At 36.1% G+C, this 27,074-nt stretch overlaps 1 protein-coding gene across 42 annotated transcripts in view; it reads left to right on the top strand.

The window, feature by feature from the left end:
• The window catches only part of DMD (dystrophin), a 1,121,556-nt gene that overhangs the window by 954,324 nt on the left and 140,158 nt on the right, over nucleotides 1-27,074 (top strand). For all 42 annotated transcript variants that reach the window (XM_085549559.1, XM_085549432.1, XM_085549489.1 and 39 more), the window contains one exon: nucleotides 10,565-10,711. In XM_085549559.1, coding sequence (XP_085405685.1) covers nucleotides 10,565-10,711 — 147 coding nt within the window. The remainder of the gene's footprint in view (nucleotides 1-10,564; nucleotides 10,712-27,074) is intronic.

Raw genomic sequence — 27,074 nt, forward strand, 5'->3', positions numbered from 1 at the left:
TTTAATCATATTTTTGCATCATCATTTTGTGAGCGTTTGTGAGAAATGCTCTTATCTGTTGGTTGATAAAAGGGGAGCTGTTATGTTCCCTGCAGTGCAGAGGCCTTTACATAATTTGACTCTGTTTAGCATTCACATAGATTTTTCTTGCATCTTTGTCAGATGCATCTGTACTGGTGTTTGTGAGCATGTTTGTGTATGTATATAATGGCATGTGTATGCAACAGCTGAAAACTATCTTCCAAAGTTCTCTAAATACAGATTATCACTGAACTTACCTTGCCTAATATATTGCATACTTAACTTCATCCTTACAGATATTTCCATGTTTTGTATTCTAACGAAAAGTGTCTTATTTTTTTAATTACTTTTTCTTGCATTAGCTTAATGTATCTTAAAATGTAGATTTTTGTATGGGAAATAGTATATTTCTTATGTAAAAAAGAACTGTTATGAGACCAAAATAATTAGTTTTTTGGATAAAATATACACCCCAAAATTAATGTGCCTAAGCGAATCAATCAGTGCAGTTGTTAATAGAACCAACTGGCTTTCTTCTCTTTGACTTAGGGCCCTAGGGCAAAATAATGTAAACTTCTTTCCTTGAAATTAACTGTAGGAAAGATCCTGAGCTTTAAAGAAGCAAAAAGACCATCAGTAAAAAACGGAAATCTTTTCTACCTGCAGCCTACTTTTGTAGAGCATGCTATTATTAGAGCAACAGTTTTCATTTAGACTCAAATTTTGCCTCGCATGAACTCATCCAACTGATTTCACTGGGAGCTCAACGTGTACATCTGCAGGCAGAATTTGACTTTTTAAGTATTGGTAATCTCTGATCTTGATTCCTGATAGCCTGCTGAGAGAAGTGACTAATACATGTATAAAGACTTGTCTGCCTTTTTGTGCCTCTGAAGTTTAATATCGAGGTCACACCAGAACATTTTTCAAGATTGCTCTTTATCAGTTTATCAGAATAAGAATAGGACTTGATCTTTTAGAAGTAGAATTAAGCACTGACGTTCCAAACTCAAAGTGTCACAGATACCGTACACTGGGCCTCTCTTGTTTATCAGAGCATTTTATTTTATCCCACTTGCCATATAAACACGGCACATATAGACACTGATCTGATAATTGAGTATTAACATTTCTGGACTTGACATTAAATTGGATATGCTCTGTGATTCTGTTCCAAAGCCTATTTATTTATTTATTTATTTATTTATTTTTCTGAAATCTTGGAGATGTAAACACTGACCAAAGAGGGGAAGAGAGTTACAATATCAGTAGTATTATTTTCTTTCTACTGAAGGACCATTTTATTTAGGCTTCCCTAACTCAGTGTGGCTCAGGGAAGTGAGTGGGTAAAGGGAGGAAAGGTATCTCCAAGTAGCAAGTGTAACAGAACTCCTGTGTCCTACTAATCAACCACATTTCATCTGCTATGGACACATTTCCAAGTAGAGAAAAGAACATACTAGAATGTATATAACCAGAGGCAAGTTCTGTGAGAGACATGAGGAGAGAACAGGTTTAAGGGATGCTAGAAGTACATTTTAGTGTTGCCTGCTTTCTTTGAGAAGGATTTACTTTTATTTATTTTTTTTTTCCATGAAGAGGAAAAAAACCCTGCATTGTTTTTAATGAAATCTTTGCTTGACAGCATTAGTTATCCTATTTCCATCACAATTGCAGACGATATGGATGTACTAAGGTGCCGTACTTATCATGTGTACAGATTCTGTAATGATAATTTTACTATGATATTGGTAAATCAATGAGCAGAATAAAATCAATTTATCAAGCTCATACACTGGTACACAGTGGTGATTTAGGCACTGCTTGAAGTAGAGAATACAATGAATGTTAGATTGCCTGGAATGTTTATCAGTGACATGCACCACTATAATTTTCTCATTTTAATGTTTATGTATTTAAAGCCTAATAGAATTTTATTTTCTTTTTTCATCCAAGGTTAACCCATAATAAGTCCTGATAATTGCTACTTAGTGCTCCTAAAGTGCTTCTCATGTTCCAGGTAGTGTGAGTTAATCTTCTCAGCTTCTTTCTGGGACTGTAATAGAAGTAGTATTATCCCCAATTTACAAATATGGCAATTGAATCAGTGAAACTAATTTGTCCAGACAGCATTGCAGCTCAAATTATTTTTATTCTCTTAGGCTTTTACCTGCAAATTGTTTTATTTTAGTACAGTTAAATTGTCTGGAGGATTAAGAATGACAATTTTCATCAGCTTCAGCTGGAGCTACAGCCTGTTCTCCCTGGAGATGTGGCAATGCAGCCTCCCATCCAAAAGGGTTTTAGCCTAATGTCCAGGAAGCTGCTGCTTTAAACTCCTGGACCTATTTTATTATTATTATTTATCTTTCTTAGAATTTTATTTAAGCATTCTTTCTTCCTACATTAGCCTAAAAAGTGAGTTGTTCTAGCTTACAATTCTACTAAAATCTAGCTTTAGAATTAAATTCCCTTCTGTGGCATTATTGAGGCTGTTCTCATTAGAATAAAGAATTCCAGGAATTTCCACTTCAACATTTTGACTTGGAGTTTCACCAAGTTATAACATTAATTCAAGAAGCGGAAAATATATCTTCTACCAAAGCACTTCATTCAGTCTGATCTGCACTGTGTGGAGGTTAAAGACTGGATGGAGTTTTAATAATACCTTTTGGCAGTAAGCTGTGTGAAACACTTTGTGCTGTATATGCTTTTTATTAGAGAAGGAGGGAAGAGGCTTTGAAGCTTCTGATGTGAATTGTTTTAATGTTAGTTGTGTGTCAGAATACAGTCTGTATCTCAGTAGTGTCTAAGCTGGCTGCTGTATGGCCATGTCAGAAATCCACATTTTTCTTCCTGAGCTTTACAGTACAGCATACTGGTGTCTAGAAGCTGGAGGTGGTTTGTAAAATCATGATACAGCTGTTGTAACCTGTTATAAGCTGCTTTCTTTCTTTCTTTCTTTCTTTCTTTCTTTCTTTCTTTCTTTCTTTCTTTCTTTCTTTCTTTCTTTCTTTCTTTCTTTCTTTCTTTCTTTCTTTCTTTCTTTCTTTCTTTCTTTCTTTCTTTCTTTCTTTCTTTCTTTCTTTCTTTCTTTCTTTCTTTCTTTCTTCCTCTCTTTCTTCCTCTCTTTCTTTCTTTCTTTCTTTCTTTCTTTCTTTCTTTCTTTCTTTCTTTCTTTCTTTCTTTCTTTCTTTCTTTCTTTCTTTCTTTCTTTTTTTTTTCTTTCTATTTTTTTTTTCTGTCTCTTAAATACTATGTTTACCTTTAAAATAGCATGCTGCCTTACAGCACAATAGGGATTTACTTTGCAGTAGCTGTTTTGTTAGGGCAAAGCGAATTCCTGTGAGCCCCTGTTACCTGAAAGAGCTTTAGGTAAGGAACATGGGTTATTCAACCTTCTGCTTGCATATGTTTAGTATACTCATACATTGTTTACCAGTAAACTAGTAAAGGCTGATAATATGTTATTTATAGTTTAAAAGCGTGTTTGACTGAACCTCAGGGACCTGAGCATGTACAGCTTCTCAAGTGATTTTAGTGTTAATGCTGCTGAATGCAATCATAATGTAGGGAAAAATCCTTTGTAAAATTTCCTTCATATTTGCAGCATCCTCCATGTAGCGTGTTTTAGACTTTCAGATTTCACTTGGAAATGCTTCAGGCTTCTCACATTTCGTAGGCACTCCATCTCATGATTGCCATATTGGCTTATTGGTCACAGAGTTACAGCGTGATTGGCTTCAATTATGTGAAAAAAAATGGAGCAGAACTGTTAACGAACACTTTTCCTTGTCAAGGCTATGGTTTTAACAGCACAAATTATTAGCTAAACTCACTTACTCTTCACTCTCCATGGTGGATAACAATGTTTCAGAATGTATAACAACACCTAAGTGTGGATTGTCTCCATTCTGGGACTGCAAAACTGTGCATCAGCTGTTGATTAAAAGACAAGAGTTTGTAACATCCCAGATCTTAACAAAGTGATATGTGTTTCATGATCGATCTATACATCTGTATTTCCTCTTATTAAGTTAGACATACTTATCATATAATAAACTAGCTAAAAAAACACAAGTCCAACCCCCTGCTAAAGTGGATTCCCTACAGTCAAGAAAGATCATTGAGACCAATTGTGCAACCATTTCAGAGCTAACCTAAAATTCAAGTGTACTACTGAGGGCTTTGACCAGATGCTTCCTGAGCACTGACAAACGTGGAGCATCAACCACTTTGCCAAAAAGCCTTTTCCAGCATTTGATCACTCTCACAATAAAGGGATCTTGATGTATTCTGAATGTCCTCTGGCTTTTTCCTTTTAAATTTTAGAAAATCAATACATGATATTTTTTCATCACTTATTTATTGTATTCAAATTTTCATACTCCTACTAAAGGGCATTTGATTTTCTTTCTCCCCTTATATGTTTTATTTCAACTACTTTTATCCCCAAAAAGGATTTATATTCTACTCTGGTGCATTTTTGCTTGGTCACTTCTCAACTTATAACAATATATGGAATGGAAAATCAAATCAGCCAAAATCCATTTTGTTTCAACAGTGTGGATCCCCAGGAGTGCTAGAATCAAATGAAAATGCAGTGTGAATTTAAAAGGAAGCTAAGTGCAGCAAATTGGACTAGCAGCTGACAATCTCTCAGGTTTCATTAAAATTTGAATCAGTATATACTGAACCTATCAGAAAGGAAGGTGATTCATTTTTAATAATTAAAAAAATAATAATTAAAAAAAATAATAAAAAATAAAAAAACAGGAGACTGTTCACTGTCCCAGGTACAATGTGACAGTTTGTTTCACCTTTAACTGCTTTAAATACAAGCCTGAAAATGTAAACTGCTCCATAGATGTTTCTCTGCTTGAACTGTAATGGAGCTAAAGGAGAAAAATGTCATTGCTGGAACCTGCTGTGGGTGAGGTATAAGACCTCACCTCCCTATGCAAGGCGATGCTGCTCTGATTCAGCTGCAGCTGGCATAAAACCCCCATACACCACAGGTGGATTTGACACCTGAGAACTTCTCCCCCAAAGCCATCTCATTTGTTCAGCACATTACCAGTTAACTTTTTCAATGTCTTTTTCACTTGTTATGAAAACTGATTATTAGCACAGATTAGTGCTAATGGGACACACTTCTGTGTGAGTGAACTCATTGAGAAACTCAGTGAAAGTGTACAATCACTTCTGAAGCCTTGCATTTACTATTTCTAGGAGGAACTATGCTCAGGGTTGATTCTGATTTCCCTTGTTGTGCTCAGAGCAAACCTGCATAGTTGTGTACATGTATCACAGAGATTTTCCTAAACTTGTAAACATAAGTTGAAGTTTTGTTAAGACCCTGCAGTAGGCAAAAGTAATAGATAGATAGATAAAATTTATTCCCAAGCTATATTTTACTGCATCAATATTTTAGATAAGCAGGAGACTGTAAGAATAGTGGCTGGATTTGAAAATTGTAATTGAAAATCTCAATTACTTGTTTCAACTTCGCACTTGAAGGATTGTGTAATGATTGAAAGTAAGTAATTATTAGATGCTCTCTGTTTACTGAGTATAAATTTTTAAACAAATGCAGCTAAACTCAATCTCAGTGCTACGGAGATGTACACGTGAGGATGAGTTAGTATGTAAATGCTGTTATATTCCTTTTATAGATGTGGTGAATGTTGAGCAAGGAGGCACTGAGGTTTCTTTTCTGGTCTACATTCAAGCTTATATGACAGGTGCTGAGATCTGTAGGAATCAGTTCAGTAAGAGAAAATGTAATTTTAATGAAGCACTACCAATTTATCATAGCAAAAATAAATAAATAAATAAATAATGTCCAGCTTATATTTTACTTCAGTTTTTCTAATTGCATGAGGAATGGGTCTTGTTCTGGGAATATCCTTCCTCTTCAGGGTGTATTTTCCAAGTGGCATAGAAGAATTTAGAAGTTACAGGCTCCTGATTTAATTTTGGTTGGATTTGTAAGTTCTGTGTTTGTCTTCTTATCAGCTGTTGCACATGTGGCTGAGGGAGAAAGAGGTTAAAAAATGGAAAACGTGCACTGTATAATCAATATTCCTTTCTGAATTTTCACTTCTGAATTTTGTGATGGAAACTCCCTGATGCTAGCAAAGAATATGATATCTCTATTGTGATTGAAATGAGTTCATTCACTGTACATTTACTCTGCTACTCAAATGATGCATGAATTTACTTACGTAGTTTCAAGGAACTGATTTATGAATTCTAAACAAAAACATATATTTTACATGGCCCTGACAAAAGGCGTCTCCAGTTGATGTGGTTTTTAAGTGTAAAGATGTAGGCTTTTCTAACTTTAGCTCCCTTCTGAACATTCAGCAGCCTTCCAAAGAGGAAGTTGGTGCTTTTCTGTATGTTAGGGACCACTAAAATGGAAGTCGAATGGAAAGACAAACAAAGAAAAATGCCACAAATGAACAGTGTGACATGACAAGTATGGAAGGAAGGACATTTAAAATAAAACAAATTTATGCTTCAACAGATCACCAAATCTTTGTACATGGAGTTGCTATACTAGAAAGAGCTGAGGGCTGTGTGGTGACTTACACTTCTTTTTAACAGGATAATCACAGCATAAGTGAATTTAATGGAATGTGCACACAGAAATTACCTGGAAATAATAAAGAGGAAGAGGGCTAGTCTACGTAATCTGAAATAAGAAAGAAACCAATCTGCTAGCACTTAAGTTCTAAAAATGTCTGTAAAAGGCTTCAAGAGATGGATAAGCATGGAAAGTATGTCAGTCATTGTAATCATCCGGGGTTAAAAATACCAGAGATAAAGAGCTAGGATGGGGGAGTGAAAAGATAATATTTGAAACAGAAATATAATATGCACCAATCAGAAAACTGATGGAAGCAAATAATTAGTAGACAGTGTAACATCCAAGTTACAGATTACAAAGATAAAGAGTATGTATCTGCCATAGATGGCTTAATGCTCTTTTTAAATAAGTTAGGAGTCAAAAAAAAAAGAAAAAGGATCCATAGAAATGAACATATAAAGGAGAATATAAAGCATATAAAGGAGCTGTAACGAGAATGGATAATGCAGTGACACATCTTGTTGATGGTACAAACTACTTAAAGCCCTTTAGGTAAGAATGGTTTGCAAACAGCTATAGAAAACCTGAAAGTATTGACTGGCACTATAGTGGCAGCAGTGAAAATCAGTGTTGATAAATGTCAAGCAATGCGTGAAGAAAACAAATCCCAACTTTATATGCACAGTAATGAGTTCTCATTTAGTTATTTTAAACATTCCTTTAAGCACTCATGGGAGAGATCTTGAAAATGCAAGCCCTGGTTCTCTGAAAACATCGCTTCGATACCCAGCACTGTTCAGAATGCCAAATTAAATGTTAGGAATTCTTGGTATAGCAGAAACTATCATTACACTATGGCATAAGACTTTGAAGATTGTAGGCAGTGATCCTGTCCACCATTTAAAAAAGACATAACAAACCAAAAGTATGGAAACCTGCACAAAAACAGAATAAATAGAGCAGCAATGTGATATGTTTTATATAATTTTATATGTGCCAGGTAGGTGTCTATGTATGTACTAGCTGTCTAGTCTCCCAGTATAGTGAATGAAAATCTCAACTTAGTCACTGCAGTTCAGAATGTGATTCATGTTATCTGATGTCAAAAGCTTGCATTTCTTTCAACTCCTGCTTTAGTTTGCTACTGAGTATAAGGGGACAATGTGGTGACTGTGGAAAAATGTTAAGTAATAGGTTAAAAAAAACAAGAGTAACAAAACACAAGGTGGTTCTTCAACTTAAACATTGAGCTTATAGACTATTTTGGATGCTTAAGTATTATGTTCCAAAAACAAGTAGATAATGTCATATAAGAGGAATCCATCAAGATCTGATTGACAAACAGATAAAATGTCTGGCTCCAGAATCTTTGAGTGTAAATTAATGAACTGAACAAGGAGCAAGAAAGCTTATGCTTTCCCTAGCCACTCCTTCTTTCCCAAGCAAATATAGAAAGGTTGCTCCAAAAGTAATGCTTCCTATTTATTTTCATGAAAATTATAGCAGGTACAAAGAGCACAGTAACTCTGATTTATAAAGCAAATTCCCAGACAGTTCAGCAAGTGTCAATGAATGTCAATGGCTGACATTCCTTCCACATGGAGCAGTTGAATAGCATACCTTTGCTTCATGTGCACTTCCATGTCAAATGACAGTGTGTCAGACTGTCCCTCTGCTGCCATCTGTCGCACAACAACAAAATGTAATGGAATATAAAAAATCATTCTGTGATTCTGTGAATATTGATGGGAAAGTTCAAGCTCTACTGACACACCACCAACATCCGCCTCTGACATCATGAGCTGACATAAGATGGGAGGCATTACTTTCAGAGCAGCACTCAGTTGCTCTCAGAGATAAGACTGAGAACCTTGTCTACTGACTGATTATGGCCACTGGTAGGTTCTAGACTTGTAGTATTTGTCTGGTATCTGTGGTATATCTTCGTGTGTTATTGCTAATTTTCTAAAGCATTTTAAAATATTTTCTAACAGAACAGTATGGATCATTTAAAATCCAATCTACCACCTACAGCATCGCATGCCATTGAAATTCTTCCTTGCATAAGGACAGTCATAATGAAAATAATTTGGGGCTGTTTCTCCTATCGCTGTTCACACTGAGAACTCATTTACACCCTGAGCTATTTAATTCAAAATAGGTTCGAATAGGTCTCCTTGTGGTAGTGGAACATGACTCACCATGTATATTTGTTTTTAAATTGCAAACTCCATAGTTCTGCAAGTTTTTCTGATAAAAACCTGTGGTAGGTTTAGTTTTCTTTGTGTAGAAGGAAAAAAATAAAAGAAAAATGAATCAGTCTTACACTATGAAAACCAATTATTAAAAATATAAATATTACTGTAAAGCATTTCAATCATACTGATGAAAATCAGAATCAACTAGAAATTCCAAATTACTGCTTCTATAGCTGAAAAGTAGTGTACAAGGTACAGAAATGATTACTGTTTCTTACTTTTTCTGGAAAAAAAAAGAATTCCTACTAAATTTCAGTCTCAAAAGAAGAAACAAAAACATAGCTCAAGAATCATGCAAGGTGAACTGTTTGTCTATGGGAAGCTGTTGCTTAGCATATTATTACAGTGGTTGATTTATTTAATCATACAATATCACATGCTGAATCTTTGTATGGATAACTTTTTATTTTATGTCTTCAGTTTTTAATGGTAGGATTATTGGCATTGACTAATATTTGTTTGTTGTTGTTTCTTACATTTTAATTAGTATAACTAATAAAAGTGCTAGTAAAAACTCAGGCAGAATAACAATAGAATGCATAGTATAAATTTTAAAGACGAAAAAGCTTTTTCATTTCTTTATCTTATGTTGAAAAATTAGCATATCACTGCAAAAATCACAGCAGAAAGAAAAAAAAAAGTAATTACAAAAGAAAAACACTTCTCAACTAGGGGAGGGGACAGGTTTTCATTTTTTTTCCATATATTTTGTGATTTCTTTTTGTTTTCTCACATCTTAACTCTGTTCCTAAGCTTTCCCTCTTTAAGAAGTAAGGTATACTCCCTAAAACATGTCAACTAATCATGACGGATCTTCTGTTTCACCTTAATTTAGATATAATGACTGTGTGATTTACTTAGTCATTTGTGTCAACCTTAAGTGAGACCGGTATTTGCAAGTCAACATTTCAGATTGAAATAGTTGGTCTGAAATCAACCAGGTACTTCAGTACATGCTGAGAAACAAGCAGTTCTTTAAGCTTAAGCCTATGTGATTTGCCTGAGCAATGAACTTTTCAGTCAAAGTCTGATCCTATGGCCATAGAAACTAATAGCAAGTGAACATGGCTTAATACAGGATCTGTCTTAGAATATGATGAACTTATCTTTGCAGCAGATGCTTTCCATTTATTCTGAGAGTGTTTTATATTTATATACAATTGGGTGTTGGTAACACTAGGTAAGAGTTGCTCCCTTCATAATGCATGAGATACTTGTGATAAGATCATAAATGCAGGAAAGTCTGCAATAGTTTTAGCATCACTTTTCTTTTTTTATTCACTCAATTTGAGAACATTGCTTTTCCTCTGTTTTCATATGTTAAGCAGCATTTTTCCCTGCTGTCCACCCTGAGGAACACATGCTGTGCACATGTAAACAATGAGACAGAGAGAAGCATGCCCTACAGTGCACAGCCCAGTGGGTGCTCTGCTTAGGGATTTAATTTAACTAGCCAAAAATTATATTGAAGACTCCAAATTGCTACCACATCCTGAAATGCTGGACCTTACCCTTGAGAACTAGAGCTCATAGCAAGCTATATAAGATGACTGTAATCTGTCTGAAGGTCAGTATATGCCTTCCTTTCAGCTGGACAGAGAATACCTTTGCCTTGCTAATCAGCTGGTAGCAGAGCCAATAGTTTTGGAAGTTATCACTTATCTTTGTTCATGGTATTTAATTTGTACAGGTTTATCGAGCAGAAATGGTGCCCCTTAAAGAGAAGGTGCATCAAGTCAATGAGCTGGCTCACCGGTTCGCTCCCTCTGATATTCAGCTCTCCCCATACACTCTCAGCTGTCTAGAGGACCTGAACTCAAGATGGAAGGTGCTACAGGTAGGTCTTCTATGACTGCTTTCTTTATGCTGCATTTAATATTTGTTTTTCCTTCTATGTGGTTGTTTTCTTCCTGGGCAGTAGCACTGAACAGTTAACAAAGGAATAAAGGAGGAAAGAGGTCAGTATTGGAAAAGTGGTTTCTGATGCTATTCCTATGGGGAAAAAAAAAAAAAAAAAAAAAAAAAAAAGAGAGAGAGAGAGAGAGAGAGAAATAGAAAGGAAAAAAGAAAACAAAAACAACAAAGAAACAAGGCCAAATGCAAGTTGTTGCACTCAGGTCAGAGCAATCCCAGATAGGTGAAGAGACTCACTGAAAGCAGTTCTGCAAAGAACGTCTTGAGGGTCATGGAGAATGAAAAGCTGGTCATGGGTAAGGAGTGTGCTTTTGCAGCCTGGAAGGCCAACAATATCCTGGGCTACATCAGAAGAGGGGTGGTCAGCAGGGAGTGGGAGGGGACTGTCCTCATTTGGCCCCATCTGGAGTACTGTGTCCAGATGTGAGGCCCCAGTAGAGAAGGAATGTGAAGCTGTTGGAGCGGGTCCAGAGGAGGGCCACAAAGATGTTCAGAAGCTGGAGCGCATCTCTTATGAAGAAGAGGTAAGGGAGGTGGTCTTGTTCAGCTTGGAGAAGGCTCTGAGGAGACCTCATTGCAGCCTTCCAGTACTTGAATAGAGCTTATAAACAGGAGAGGGACCAACTTTTTACACACTCTGATAGTGAAAGGACAGTGGGAATGGCTTTAAACTAAAAGAGGGGAGATGTAGATTAATGATAGGAGGAAATTTTTTACTCGCAGGGAAGTGAGGTGCTGGCACAGCTGCCCAGAGAGGCTGTGGTGCCCCATCCCTGGAGGCACTCAAGTCCAGAGCTGGCAGGGAGCAGCCCTGCCCATGGCAGAGGTTGAGTGGGCTTTGAGGTAACTTCTAAACCAAGACATTCTGTGCTTCTATGATTTCTGTGTAACATGAGGTAAAGCTATTTTTCAAAGTGAGAGCATATAGTACATGAAAAAGTCAAACAAATATGAGAAGAAGTCTGATATAAGCATTTTGATGTTACCTTCCATGAAAGTATTAGGCAGAGGAACAACTTGACATTGTAGACTATTTTAAAGCATATATGGGAAACCACTTGTTCACGCACATTTCAAAGAGAATATGCACTTTTTCCAACAAGTGCAGGAAGCATTGTGAATTTAGATCCTTGGAGATGGTATGCCAGAGTGGGATGCTGGAGCTGATAGAACAAGTAGTAATTTGGAGTTTTACAGTTTACTGTCTTCTTTCGTATTTACTTAAATGTACTCTGGAAGCTATTGGATAGCAAGATAAAAACAGTCCAGTACAACTCCAAACACATCTTGAGGGGAAAAAAATGTAAGCAATTTTGAAGGATTATCAAGTATAAAAAGCCAAGATGTGACCTCTGGGAAGAACAGGAGCTGTGTTCCTATAATCTAATTTTTCTACCTGAAAAAGGAAGAGAGTCTCAGACACAGAGACAGAGCTCGTTTGTTTTCTGCACATGAACTCTAGTGGACATTTGCACTGACAATCACTCCTGAGGGCACTTCTTAGAGTATTACATGTTCTGTGTTAGGGTCAGGCTTACATATGTATGACAGAAATTTGAAATTTTGGTCCCGCAGTATGGAAATCAAAGTTAGGACACACACACACACACACAACAACAACAACAACAACAAAGAAAAAAAAAAGAAATTCTACAAAATCGTTCTATATCATTCTGTTTCCCAGATAGGTATGCATTTTGTTTTTTCTGGTTTAATATCCCTTTCCTTCTCCTTCTCCCTCCCCTCCCACCCCCTCCCTTTTTATGTGTTCTGTTTTTGTCAATATACACAGGAATATTCCTAGAAAAGTGCTTGTTAAGGAAGGCATAACTATGAGTGTGAAGCGAACAGAATTTTAATTTTAAAGATAGTCTCTGTCGGAGATTCTTACACACTCAACAGAGGGAGAGCTGTCTTCAGGCCCTGGCTTGCTGGTAGGCAGCCCCTCAGGACAGACCAGGAGGTTGCAGGTCAAGATGGTGCAGTGTGTATGTGGTTTTGTAGGCAAAACCTATGACTCTAACAGACTTTGCCAGGATCCCACAGGAAACCTAGCTTCAAGTAGCTGGGAAAGATTATTTTGTTTTAAATCTAAAAGCAAAAAGGGGAATCCTTATTTTCCTGAAGTAAATGTGGAATTGTGACTGTGTCAGAGTCCTGCTGGCTGCCAAATATAAAGATCTCAACAAATACAAATGATAGGCACTTTCCAGTCTTCACTCAGATCCAGTGAATCTACAAACAATAGAGTCATTCAGTTCCCACCCCTCACTTGACAGGTGGGTGGGCACCACGGCATGTATGTTAGATCAAAATGTAAGCTGAAAGCAGCACTGACTTCTTATAAATGAGTTTAAATTTAGGATTCTTTCTCATCTCTTTTCCATGCCTTCTCCAACAACAACAACAACAAATCCTCAAAAAAGAAACGAAGTAGCAATCATATATAAATGAAATGTTCATTCATGACTTTCACTTTGAAACAAGTTTGCCAGATTTTCACAGAATCATAGAATGAATCATATAATCATTAATGTTGGAAAGAATTTAATCATCTAATCCAACCATCAGCCCATACCTGTGACCACTTCACACCATGTAATTCAATGCAACATCAATCAATGTTTCTTGAACACCTCCAAGGGTGCTGACTCCATGACCTCCCTGGGCAGCCTGTTTCAATATATGTGTATTTAGCATGGTGATGGCTTCAAGTGATATTCTTTTTATCTAATCCACATAATTAAGGTTTGAATATGAATAAAGGTATTCTCATATCATTTTGTCCAAAGAAAAATAAAAACAAAAAACCCCTCTTCTAGTTCTTTGTAGTTCAGGTTTCAAAATTGATAGTCACTCTATGTAAATCTAATACATGGAAGCTGTAGTCATATACTTCTACGGAAAATCTTCCCTAGCGTGCTGTATGTCTAACATTATTAAAGGGAAGGGTACTTACTCCAGATAAAGCAGCAAGTGTAAACTGAGGTTATATTAAAAGTGGATAGATAGAGTGGCAGATGAGTCAACAGTAATAAGGCAGATATTTCTTCCCCTTCAAGAGACAAAGTCACGTATGTATGAAAGTTTCATATAATAGGGATTCAGATTTTCGTGTTCATTATGTTTCTATCACCTTAGCAGTTCTTATTTTATTTGTTCATGTTAATAACTAATTTCCACTTGTGAGCTTTTCCTCTGTTTTTTAACTGTCTTTTGTTTAATGTCATCTTAAATAGTTGAGAGACAACTTTTTCTGGGACCAAAATTCAGACTTATCTATAATTAGACTAATTAAGGAATTGCAATCATAGTTATTATCAACATTGAAACTTGAAACTATTATTGCAGTAGTTGCAGGTTCTCTCTTCCCAGTAGAGGGAGATTTTGATCTTTTTTGAAGTTGAGTTTTTCCATCAGACTCTTAAAAAAAAAAAAGTTGTTTTGTATATTCCACGAGAAATGGAATTTCTGCCAAAGACACAGCTGTCGTGTTTTTTTCATAGTCTCTATTTAATTGGCTATTTCACTTGGCTTTAGAAGAAGAACCAACCCGTGGTTGTTTTTTTTTTTTTCATTTCTGATGGCTCAGGTTTGCTTAACGTTTGTCTGCATTAATATGCATATAGATCCTATTTATTTATTTATGTGCTAACAAGCAGAGAAAGGATAGCTGTCTAGATTGGGATTCAACTCTATTAATGAAGCATGTGTCAGAAACTGGAAGGCTTCCTTAATGAATTAGGAGGATATCATCATTGTTCTTTGTGGCAGTCAGTGAAAGGATGTGTCTAAAATTATAAACAGGCATGATAATCATCAACAAGCCATGCCAACTGGAAAAAACAACAAGAAATAAACATGTCAGAGTTGCAATGTTCTACGGGGTAAATTTCAGTTTGTTGAAGCAGAAGGTGTTTTTGCTACAGGGCATACATCCATTTTATTGTTTTGTTATTCTTTTTCATTTCCTTTTGTCCTTTTTCAAGGTTTATTTTGGAGAACCAAGTAGGTGAACAATAATTTACCCTATTTCATATTTTCATTTTAGTATGCACATTCAAATTTCTTTTGATATGTTTTTTCTCATCTATCTATCTATCATCTATCTATCTATCTATCTATCTATCTATCTATCTATCTATGTGATGTTAAAAAAATGAACAGACACTGAGTTACATGGTTTGTAAGTGCAAAGACAAGCACAGAAAATATAGGAATTTGAAGAAAATGTCTTATGTGTACAGCCTAAATTTATTATCCTGTTATAGAACCTTTGCATATGTCCTATATTGTGTAAGATTTCTGATTTATCTGGTTGTTGGATAAATAATAGGAAGAGAATGGGCTTAGTATTTGATATCCATTAGTCTTGTTTCCGTACAAAATGAAACTTATGCAATGTACTTCCACCTGTCAGCAGTTATAGATAATGTTTGGCAGCACACATCTGTATGAGTCACACCAGACTATATTTAGGGTACTGTGCAAAACTGAGGTTATGATACTGTAGAAAATTTATTTACTGAAAACCAACATACACTAGTTCTGTTGCTTTTTGGTCAAGTAGTTATAAGGAAATGATTGAGCATGTAGATTTTTAACTTATTCGCTAGTCACCACTGAAACTGTACTGAAAATGGGAATATTTGTATTCTTTAATATCCGTGACCAGTGATTCCTGAACATCTCAAAGATATTGCTTTTGTTTTCTGTAAGTTTCTTTTATGTAGAAAGTGGACATTACATTTTAACAATTAAAACTCTGTGTTTACCTTGGATGTAAAAATTGCAGAGACTGCTTCATTTTTTGTCAACATAGAGAGAATATTGCCTGATTTTTTTTCAACACCCTTTTAGGTGTGTGACCTGATTCCAGCTAGCTATGTTTAGACTGTTTTATATGAACATTAATGTGTGTTTTGTTTTAAGATAAGAGTGTGTGAGCTTATTCAGGGTGAAAAGCTGGGAAGTGCGCAAAGCTAGCAGCAGTCAGAACAGTGAAAGGAAACAAGGACAAAACCAGAATGAACCTTGCAATTATGTCATTCTCTGAACCTGACTTCCATATCACAGCTCCTTTTCCTTGCCAAAATGTTATCAACTGTCAGTGCTCATAATTTGTGGATTAGATTTTCAAACAGAATAGAGCAGGACAGGATCGTGTAGCATCGGGTAGGGTAGGATTCCTTGTCAGCTATCTGCTGACACCAGAGGGATGATGAGCCTTAACAGTCTCTGGTTGGGCTCCATAGCCCAGAGGGGATGTACTCTGCTGACACAGATCGTCTGTCCACTCAGCCCTGCTTAGTTTGAAGCAAGGTTAAAGCAGATCTACAAAGGAACATGGTTTTGGCAGATAGAGCCTTCATAGAGTCTAAGAGCTGCCCTGTAAAGACCTGCACTCTAAATGTGATTGGAAGCAATATAAAACCACTTATATTCCAGGCTCTGGTGCCAAGGTACTATTGAGGGATTTTAAAGAGGGAGAATGAAAAACTAGCAAAAGCTACTCCCTTTATCTCCATTTTTGCTTATTCTTTTCTGTGAAATGATTTATTATTTTTTTTTTAATGTTATTTAAAGTGACTTAAAGCCCTAAGGTAGAGAAAAAAAATATACACAAATTTCTCATTCAAAAGGTTTATGTTAGCCAATTATTTTTCCCTCTGTTGAGTCATTTTGTGTCTTTTTGCCATATCAATTACGTATTACATTACTGCAGATATTTTTATGTTAGGCTGTCTACTCTCAGGTTATAGAAAGCTTTTACAGTCTTCAGGCTGTGCAGCACTGTGTGTTAAATATTCCATACCTTTTTGCTTTGGTAAAACTTTAAAGATATTTTTGAAGTTTTGGAAAATGCTATTAACAATAGTGGTTAAAATACTAAAAATGTCAGTAGTGTTAAGTTTGACTTGTCTTTAAACCCTGCCTTTGTTGATTAGTATGCATGTCATTCTCAGAATATTTTCACAAGGTGCCCTGTAAAATTGCCACTGTAGTTTTCATCATACCTTGAGTAGAGATGAGTGTTGTGACCTTACATGGAAAATTCTGAGCAGTCTGGAAGTCTTGTAATAAATAGTACGTTAACTGTACAGGAGAGGGCATTTTAGAATTAAAATAGCTCAATTCCTTGTACGTGTTTTGTGTGCAAATGATTTTTATAAAATGATTCCAAATTTGTACCCATGTGGGACAACCCAGGTAAAAGGAGTTCTTTCAGTAATCATTGCTTTCAGTGGCTCACCTGACCCATTTGATCCTTGTACTTGCCATGACTTTATAAAAGTATGAAAGTACACTTAATAAAGAATAAAGTATGCTTTACAACCATTAGAAAGGTACCTCTTAGTTGAAGAACAAACAGTATAAATTATGGTTCTTGACTTGAAACTCACAATTTCATTTTTATTCATAGCATTTTGTTATTTCTTTTGTACCTGGGGAATCATGGCAACATATAAATCATATGTTGTGAAAGTGAATTCTTCAGGGTATAGCGTTTTGTTTGGAAAACCTCAGGTGCCTACTTTTGAGACCCAACTTAGCCTTTTTTTTCTATTCTCTTACATGTTCCAAGTTGATTCTCTGCCATAGCACAGTTTAAAAAATAAAATAAAATAAAACAGTGGCATGAAGAATTTGTATCAGTCAAGCTAGTACGATAAGCCTGAATCTGTTTTCGCAGATGGTATTTTCATTGTGTCAGATGCTGTCACGTGATCAAATGGTCCAATTCCTTATATTGGTCTCAAGTGTGGTGCTTCCTTTCCTTTCCAGTTCCCTCACTTATGACTCTTTTTAATCTGTAAAATCAATGAGTTCTGTCCTACTTATCTGACAATAAGGCTGATACTGCAACACTGTTTCAGCAGTGCAGTGAGTTTTTGGGTATTCAGAGGAAGCTGAAGAATGTGCAATCTATAAAGTAGCTTTGCGTTTCTTGTATATCCCAGCATTCCAGTTGCTTATCTCAAAACATCACATTTCAAATCCTGAATTGACTTTGTCTGTACTTTTGCCAGCCCAAGAGCTAAGATAACTGAATTTGGTTTGCACATCAGTTGTCATAGCTGGCTGCAATATATCCCGGAATCTGGCTGGCTAGGATTACCTTTAAAGAGAAAGGGTTTACATTTTTATCATAAAGTCTTCATAACTTTATTCAGCTGTAAATGACATGTGAATTACTATCAGACCTGTCTTGTCTGTCGTAGAAACAAAGCAAATTTCTTCTCTGAAAAAGTCAAGACCTATTCCTTCTTCATCAATGAATAGAAGGTCAGCTCCTAGCCAACAGAGTTTCTGAAAGACAGAGATGAGTCTAATTTTATCATGACCACTTTTCTCTTCAACACTGTGCCCCACACCCTCACCCGCAATGGATGGGATAAGCCTGTGATGTCTGTCAGTTCCAGGACTGATAATTTTAGTGTGGCTAAAGTTACAATGCATAATTTTTCAAATTTACTTAACGGTTTGAAAATCTGCATATTGTAAGGACCTGTACTGCTCCCTAGAAGACGGGACTAGGAAAAAAAAAAATACATTTCATGCACATTTGTGCTTATAATTATTTTTATATTGGCCAAAGCCTCTTAACCAGAACTGATAGTGGTTTGTTTATGTAGCTGAAGAACAGTATGTGGAAGGGCTTTGGGACACAAACTATACTGTTGTTAGGCATGTTTTTTGAAAGCACAATTATATGTAAGGAAAATATGGATGTTGTAAAACCTACTCTTGTTAGTCTGTGAATTTAAACCAGAAAACTAATGACAGACTCAAACCTACCATTTGCATGCTGTCGTGTATCATTCAGGCATTCAGTGGTAGCACTACTGTGGGAAGGAAGAGGTGTGAGGTAGACTTCAGCCTGTGGGAGCTGAGCCATGGCTGGCTGCTTGCTTCGTCTGTTTTGCCATCCTTCACAACTGTGCACACTGTTGCTCCTGCTGAGCTTGCGTAGCTCAGATATCCCTGTGTGCCCCATGAACAACATTTCTGCCTTTTGGTGCCAGAAGAAAAACTCGTTACAACTGTATGGAAGAGTATCCTATGAAAGATATAAAAGCTGAAAGAATAAAAATCCTGATTTGCTGTTTTTAGAAAGCTAATCAATTCTTACTCCTTCAGACAGGAAATGTCATTTGTCCCTGTCTCCTTCTGTCTCTTTGGAGGAACAGTTCTGAAAAGGGGCATTCATAGTTGTGCACAAAGTAGGTTTCATGAGCTCCCATGCTGTATTATTTACATGATCAGTATATTCACGCAGCAGTGTAACTGCTTGGAGATACTGTACTTTACTGTCTTTCTCACATTCAGACAGGCTGTAGCTTGCCACAGATATTTTATTTTGAATGAGCATATAACTAACAGATGTTTGGTTTTGGCTCCATGTCTGCATTCTTTGAAAGCTGGAGAATTAAATTGCTGACATTCAGACAACACTAATTCACATATCCAGGGAGCCTAATTTGCCATCCCTGAGATCCTGGTGCTCATGGGTTTAAAAACCATTTCAGCAACACAATGTAAGAATAGGCTGGGGAGTTTCAATAGTACGCTCCTGCTAAACATAATCACATTTTATAAACATCTGCGTCATTACTGGTGTGATTCATCTCTGAGCTGTATACAGCTGTGTTTCCAGTTTCAATTAACAGTCCCCTAATTGCATCTCCATCTCATGTTACTAATTTAGTTAATTTATTCATAATTAAGAGTATTCTATTTTCCACGAAGGTTTGTTGAGCTTCGAGCATTATTATTAAAAAAAAAAAAAAAAAAAATCAGGCTTGTTGCCGAGGGATTTTGATTCTTACAATAGTCACATCAGAAAAAAAAAAAATGTCATTTATGCTCCTAGAGGGGAAAGCAATGTGAAATTGTGAAATGAGAAGTCCTGGGGAGGGTTTTGCTTTTTGAGTGTGTTTGTGTCTCCTCATTTTTGCCTTTCTCACTTCTGCCCCACACCTAAAGTAATTGGTCGATGATTAAACTGAAACAGCAGCTTCTGATATGTAAGAAGAAATGATTAAAAAAAAAAAAAATAGTTACAAGAGCACTGGTATGCATGCAACGTGAATCAAATCCCATGCTTTTTTGCCCTCTTAGTGCAGTACAATGTTTTTAAAAGGAACTATATGATTAGGAACTGTGAAATAACTTTCAAAGTGTGAGACACATTCAGGTGGAAAATTAGGAGGACGTTTTTCACATAGAGGGTGGTGATGCACTGGAACAGGTTGCCCAAGGAGGTTGTGCATACCCCATCCCTGGAGGTATTCAAGGTCTGGTTGGATGTGGCTCTGGGCAGCTAGGTCTGGTGGTTGACAACCCAGCACATAGCAGGGGGGCTGAAACTACATTATCATTGTGGTCCTTTTAAACCCAGGACACTCTGCAAATAAGGAATATCTAAGCAATATTACTTACCAAAACGAGTGAATGCTTTTTAGAAACTATCTTTTGCCTGTCATTACAAGGGTACTATTTGGAAAAACACAGAAGTATGTTTTCTTGCAGTTGTCCATAGCCCAGTGATGTTCTTCAGATACCATTTTAGCTGAAATGGTTACCACCGTCCAATACTTTGTGGGTACAGATACTGTCTTCTCTCTTATCTTTATTTGCCCTGCAGGGATATTCATTCTGTGAAATAAATTAAGTATTAAGGAGTGGTAAGTATAAACAGCACTACTGAGAATAAGAATAAATAAATTCTGGTGTTCTTTGGCATGAACAGTGTTTGGTATTCATGTATTACCAGTGAGAAGATGAGTAGGACATGCAAAATGTAGAATCCCTTTCTGGAGAGGAAGAGAAGTACAGGGTAGTAACTCCTTTAAGAAACAAATATTTGTTAGCTGAGATATTGTTTCTTGAGTGGAATATCACGTTGCTATAATTCTAAATTCAGGGACCTGTAAGTTGTGCAGAAAGATTGAAATAGTTTGATCAATACGTCTCAAGCAGAGCTGCAGGTTTTTAATGACAGCTGCTGAATCCCTTCTAGCTTAAAATCACAGTTCTCTGAAGCTTTTTCCTTTAATCTCCAGTCTCCTTGATGCTCTTTTTCATTTCTCTCATTGCTGTTTCTCCTTGAAGCTTTCTTTCTTTCTCTTCATACAAGATTCTCCTTGTCCATTGTATTATCCACAGTCATACTATTTTTTAAAAATAGACTGGGAAGAAGGTAATTAGACAAGCAAATAGAGTACAAAACCAGAAATGTTATAACCTAACATGAGGGGGAAAGTAAGGGATGGAGAGGCAAAGTAGAATCTAATGTGCAGGTGAGGTAGGCTTTTAGTCAGGGCAGTTCTGTGAATCACAACTTTTTGTTTTCCCCAGGGTTCTCTTAAGAGCAGAGTTAGTGACAGATACACCATACTGAAGCAAATTTCTAAGACTTCAGAGCAGACAATACCATGATTTTCTTTTCTTTTACTTGTCAAATATTAATGCAGGAAAGTAATCTTGTAAAGATAATAAAAGTTAGAACCATTTCACCCTTTTAGCTCCATAGTCTGTGTATTTAGCAAATAGAATGACAGTTGCAGGGCTATCCTTGTTGTATGAATTCAGGGCGGCTCCACCTCTTTTGATTAAAATGGTGATTAGGGTTAAAGGAGATTATCGCAATTTGCCAGAGTCCCGTTGTGTTGCAATTTCAAGGTGGGGGAGAATGATACAGAAAGATAGATTGTCAGGGGCTGATCAATCTACAAGCTTCTATGGATATTTCCTACCTTTGTTATATTCACACACTCTCCAGATTTCACAGTGCCAGAAGCAAAATAGATATATGTATTTTCTACACACACACAAAAAGTAATTTTCCTCATCCAAGGAGAGAGGACTCTTCAAAAGGGAGTAAGAAGGCTTTTATATTTTAGCATGTTAATGTCATACTCTGGAGGTTTGTTGTTTTCTTCTTTGTAGAAGAGCAGTTCTACTTTGTACTTCAGATGGCAGGTTTAAACCCTGTGGAAATCTGTATGCATGTAAACCTATGTGAATTTGTACTTCAGAGAGCACTGAAGATGATTTGTTTATTTGTTTAGAAAGTTGCTTGAGCCGTATCTTAGGAATAAATATGATGCCCAGATTTCCTGTTAAAATGAAGCTTTTCAGATACCACTTGGAGTTTAGATCATTAAAACTTGATTTTATTCCTTAATCCTTAGTTTTATGACATTATACATGGACTTCCCATCCATGTTTTTCCCAGAAAAGAACTTTGTGTTTGCAGCATGGGAAAAATCTGGTTGATTTTTATCTTCTGCCTCCATAATGGATAGAGAAGAAAATAATTACCTGTTGGGAAAGTATTGCTACATTGTTGTGCATTTCATTTCTGTGCATTTAACCTCGGAGGGTAATTTTTTTTTCTATGCTCACAGAGCTCTTGAGGCCCTTATAACAGAAAACATGCTGTCATTTTTTGTGTTTGAGTACAGCATTACTGTGCTCAAGTTGCTCCTGCTTACAGAGTAAACTGCTGAAGTGACTGGTTCCGTGTTTCAGTCATTGATGCCCCATTGATTTAGAATTGTAGAATCATTTGAGGTGAAAGAGACCCTTAAGTATTATCTAGTTCAACTCCACTACAATAAACAGGGACACCTCCAGTTAGATCAGGGTGCTCAGAGCCCCATTAAGCCTGACCTTAAATGGCTCCCAAGGATGGAACATCCACCACACCTCTGGATAACCTGTTCCAGTGCCTCACCAGTGCCATTTAGACATCATTTGTAAATGCACATTATAATAATTTAGTGTCTTTTGCAATAAATACTAGCTTTTCAACTACATTTCAATGAGCTTTTTTTTTTTTTTTTTTTTTACCCCGTGAAGAGTAATTCCTAGAAAGTTGTTTTCTATTACTGATCAGTAAGAATCACTCTCAGACGTGACATTAACTGCCCACTTGAGCCTGATGAAGAAAGAAAAAATACCCTCAAAGACCAAGAAAGAGAGAGAGATGTTTTAGGCCACTTGAAGATCAGAGGTATTCCAGTAATAGTCTGCTCATATTTGCTCCTGAATGAAAGTGCAAGTACTGCTTGCCTTGCCTATCCTAGTCCCATTTACTTCAGTGGAAGGCACATGCAAGTCAGCAAGATTTATCACCTTGTTTCCTGACCACGTCTGTAATACAGAATGAATAAATCAAGGTGAGAGGTGAGAACCTAGGCTTTTTTCTGAGGTTTTTACCTGTGCTATCATCCCACCCTGAAGACTGTGTAAATCCCACTAAAATAGTAGCCTCAGACTACTTCAGTAGGTTCTCATTTGATTTTGTTTTCTTTCTTTGGGTTTGGTTTGGGGTTTTTTTTTTAATTGTTTGTTTTTTTTTTTTTTTTAAATTTGCAATATTCACATGCATAGGTGAACATCTAGAATTTTAATTATTTCTGTTTCAGATGAGCTGCAGAAATGCAAAAGGGTTTGGGGAGAGATTTAATTTTAGATATCAGGTTAATTAACTGCATTTGTAAAAACTAGTGCAACTTTAATTAAATGTCTCTACATTAATTTAGTTATTTAATTGAAAATGTATTGGGATAGTCCTTAGAATTTATTACTCTTCCTGCTTGAGGATTTTAAGTAACTGATCATAATAATAATGAAAGAAAAGAAAGTATTTAAGCTTTAGCTAGATTTCTACCAGCTTTTTCAACTACTAGTAAGGTAGCTTTTACTCCCAAACATTTATTTAGTCCTGTGGATTTTATGAAAGGGTTAGATAATTGAAAACTCAACCTGTAGTTGATGACTGAAGAAGTATTTTTCTCTTCTTGTATGTGTTGGGGCTTGTTTGTCTTTATTCTACTTGCACTTTTGTTCATCTTACAATGTCATATCAACACTAACACTAACTTGGACTTCTAAAAAGGTACCACTTACAAGGCTCTACAGGGGGTAGCTCTTTCGAGGTTCGTTGCAATGCTCGGGGAAATCTGATTGAGCACATTGCCCTTTTGTCAGAAGTATAGGCTGTGGAGGGAGGAGGAAGTCCAGAGAGGAAGGCAGGGGCCCCACACAGTTTAATCTTTTTGTAGACTTCCAGAGGCATCCACACATTTCCATCACAGCATGCAACTCCTCTCCGGTTCCCTGCTCTGCTATGAGAGATATAGACAGACAAAGAGAGGCTGGAGCCTTGCACATAATGTGAGCAGGGTGTGCAGCTATTTAAATCAAATCCTCTGTTGTATAGCCACCTCCTCCCATGACCTAGCCCCATAAGAAAAGGTTAAGCATTGCTTTTCACCACTGGGCTGTGACTACCTGAAGTAGAAATATGTATTAAATGTTATGTTTCATATTTGTATATAATTGTAGTTAAATCTGATTTACATTCCATTTCTGATCCTATACTGATGACTGCAATCTTCCAGTGATAGCACTCAGAATTTCTAGTAGTATTTGTTTTTCTCTGATTGAAATTGTTTCCACTGCCCTACATTTCCCTTACGATTGAAAAGTGAATTACATTGATACTTAGCCAAAGAGATGGCTTATAGTAATTTTCTATTCCTTCCCAACACCTATTGTGTGCATCAGTTGCATAAATGATAATTTGAAGCCTTTTTAGCACAGCTGGATATTTTTCATTGATTCTTTTCATCTGAGCATCATTCATTAGAGTTCCTTCATCTTTTTGTCTGCAGTGCACTTTATCTACAGAATACTGGGTTTTGTAGAACAAATAGAACAAAAAGTACAAGGACTTCAAGTCCTTCCAGTGTCATATTAGTTAGGCCATAAATTTGAAACAGAGCAAACAATTTCATTTGTTTGCCTTCCTCGAGGTACATATTTATCTTAATTTACTCCATCCTGACAAAGGAACTTTAAGAAATAACACCTGATTGTTTCAATCCTTGTTCTTACAGTATCCATTAATGCTGCCATTCCAAAAGTTCTTTAAAGCATTTATTTATAAAAATATAGGATCATGTTCAGGAAAGGCTCAGGTTTGATTTTCAGCATATAAATGCACATTATGATCTTTGTTCCCACAGTTCACCTTTACCATGTGGTAACTATATATATATATATATAGCACTCCTTGTCCTCTCCTGTTCAATTTTAGTATAAAGTTTGCCATTATAAACAATACCACATTGTCAGAAGTGCAGTAACTACATGTTTTGTAAGAACTGTGAAGTTACTGTGAGGGAATAAAATTTTAAGTATAAATTTTAAAGACGTGAGTTTTCTTTAGACTTCTAGTTTTGGTTTGGTTTGGTTTGTTTGTTTGTTTTGTTTGTTTTCTTTTTATTTGTTTGTTTGTTTGGTTTTTAAGATTTTATGTTCCAGGAAATATAACCTCATTTTCTTCCCAGCTTTGCTACTAAAATTACAAAAGTGATGTGCAAGTATTACTCTTGTATAAAATAATATTTGACATAATAAAAGAAAGTTAGATGAAATTTGGTACTCACTGGTTAGGTGTAAACTCCCTTAGAAGTGGTGTAGAGAAATTTTAATAGTTGTCTGACTTTCAATACATCTTTTTATCCAAACATGAAAGGAATAATTTAGCAGAGTTCAATAAGAATAATTCTATGATGGTCAGCATCTTGGATCAACTTTTTACATTGGCAGTAGTTCTTCATTGCCTGGTTAACCAATGGGAGTAATTGGCTAAATGGTAGATTTGAAGTAAATGGTGGATAATCTTCTAATACTTCTTCGTTTTCTGCCACTGGGATGCTTTATCTGTTTTTTTAAGTGAAGTTTAATTGCTATATATTCTTAAACTATTCGGGTGCACAAACAGTGATTTTTCATGAGGGTGTAGTGTAATACCTAAACCAGAAAATACGTAAACCAGATTTATGAATTCGAGAGCCATTTTTCTGAACTGCAGGAAGTTATACTAAATGAACCAAAATAACTTGTTAAAGTCCGAAAAGCTGAACAGCATCATTATGATCTCAACTTACTTGGCCAACTTATTAGATGGGGTGGTACTGTTGAGATGCCTGTTGCTGTAGTTTCAGTGTCTGATAGCTGATGTAATGTCTGCAGGCTGTTAAAGCTGTAAAATTACAAATCCAGAAACTGGTATTGATTGTACTCCATCTGAAAATAATATGCACGTATATTAAAAGCTGTCTTCTCTGAGAAAGAGTTCATATTCAAGTATTTTGTATTACCTGGTTGGTATAGAACACGTCTGTTTACTAATCGCATCTCTTTGAGTAATACTGCAGAAGGCTATATTTCTTTTATACCATCAATAACATTTACCCTAAACCATATCATAATTACTCATTAATTATTGTTGTAAAGATCATCGTTTATCTCTTCTGGAATTTTTTTTGCTTAATGCCTATACAAGTTGATTCCAGCCATGCCAATTGTTCTTAAGCCCAGAGCAAGCTGCCCAGGATGTTTATTAAACTTCACTGTTAACATTTTGTTGAACTTGAGAAAGGTCAGGATTCAAGAAAGGCCTCCAATCTGCAGCTTACTCTATAGCTACAGAGCACTGCTGGTGTCAAAGAACTTTGCCTTCCCACTAGGTATGAAGCAGGTGCCCAGTTGTGATTGTGTTGTGTGTTTCATTTTGCTTTTAAAAAACAATATTATGCAAGTCAGATTATTACTAATGCTCCTTAATTATTACAAAATAAGGTTTCATTCTGATTTACAAAAGATTGTCTGATCAACATTTTCTTTTCTCTGTTTTCTGGTGCTTATCACTATGCCATTCAATCTGTCTAATTCTCACGGATTAATAGTAAGCACTTAACATTTATTCCCTTGTTCTTTATTTCCAAGATCATAATCTGGCCAACAGCCAGACGCAGTATGATTTTATGAAGAGACGTGTCTTGTTATTCTGAGGAATTTTATAGAGTATGAATCAGAGCTTTTAGAACAGGACTTCTGGTGTTCCTAGTAATGCGGGAAAATCTGTTAAGAAATTCCACAATCTACATGTGTAGATACAAATTGTAGAATTTTTAAAGATTAACATACTTTGAATATAAACTTTTACACAGATACTATAGCAAATACGAAACTATTAGAGATGAACTGTTAGCTGCAAGTACAGAGTTTGGGAAATGATTTCCCAATTAATGTGAACATATCATTTATTTCACTGAGCAATTTAAAGTGCTCATAATAGTGACAGAGATTCAGCTGGCAAAATGGTTTTGAAGATATAGGAGTTGAGATTAGTAACTCACTTTCTCAAGGGAGCAGTGTTTAAACTCCAAGTCCAAGATTTCATGTTAAAACCTTTATAACTA

This window comes from Coturnix japonica, chromosome 1 (assembly GCF_054131305.1).
Source record: "Coturnix japonica strain WE chromosome 1, WE-NBRP24, whole genome shotgun sequence".
NCBI classification, from domain to species: domain Eukaryota; kingdom Metazoa; phylum Chordata; class Aves; order Galliformes; family Phasianidae; genus Coturnix; species Coturnix japonica.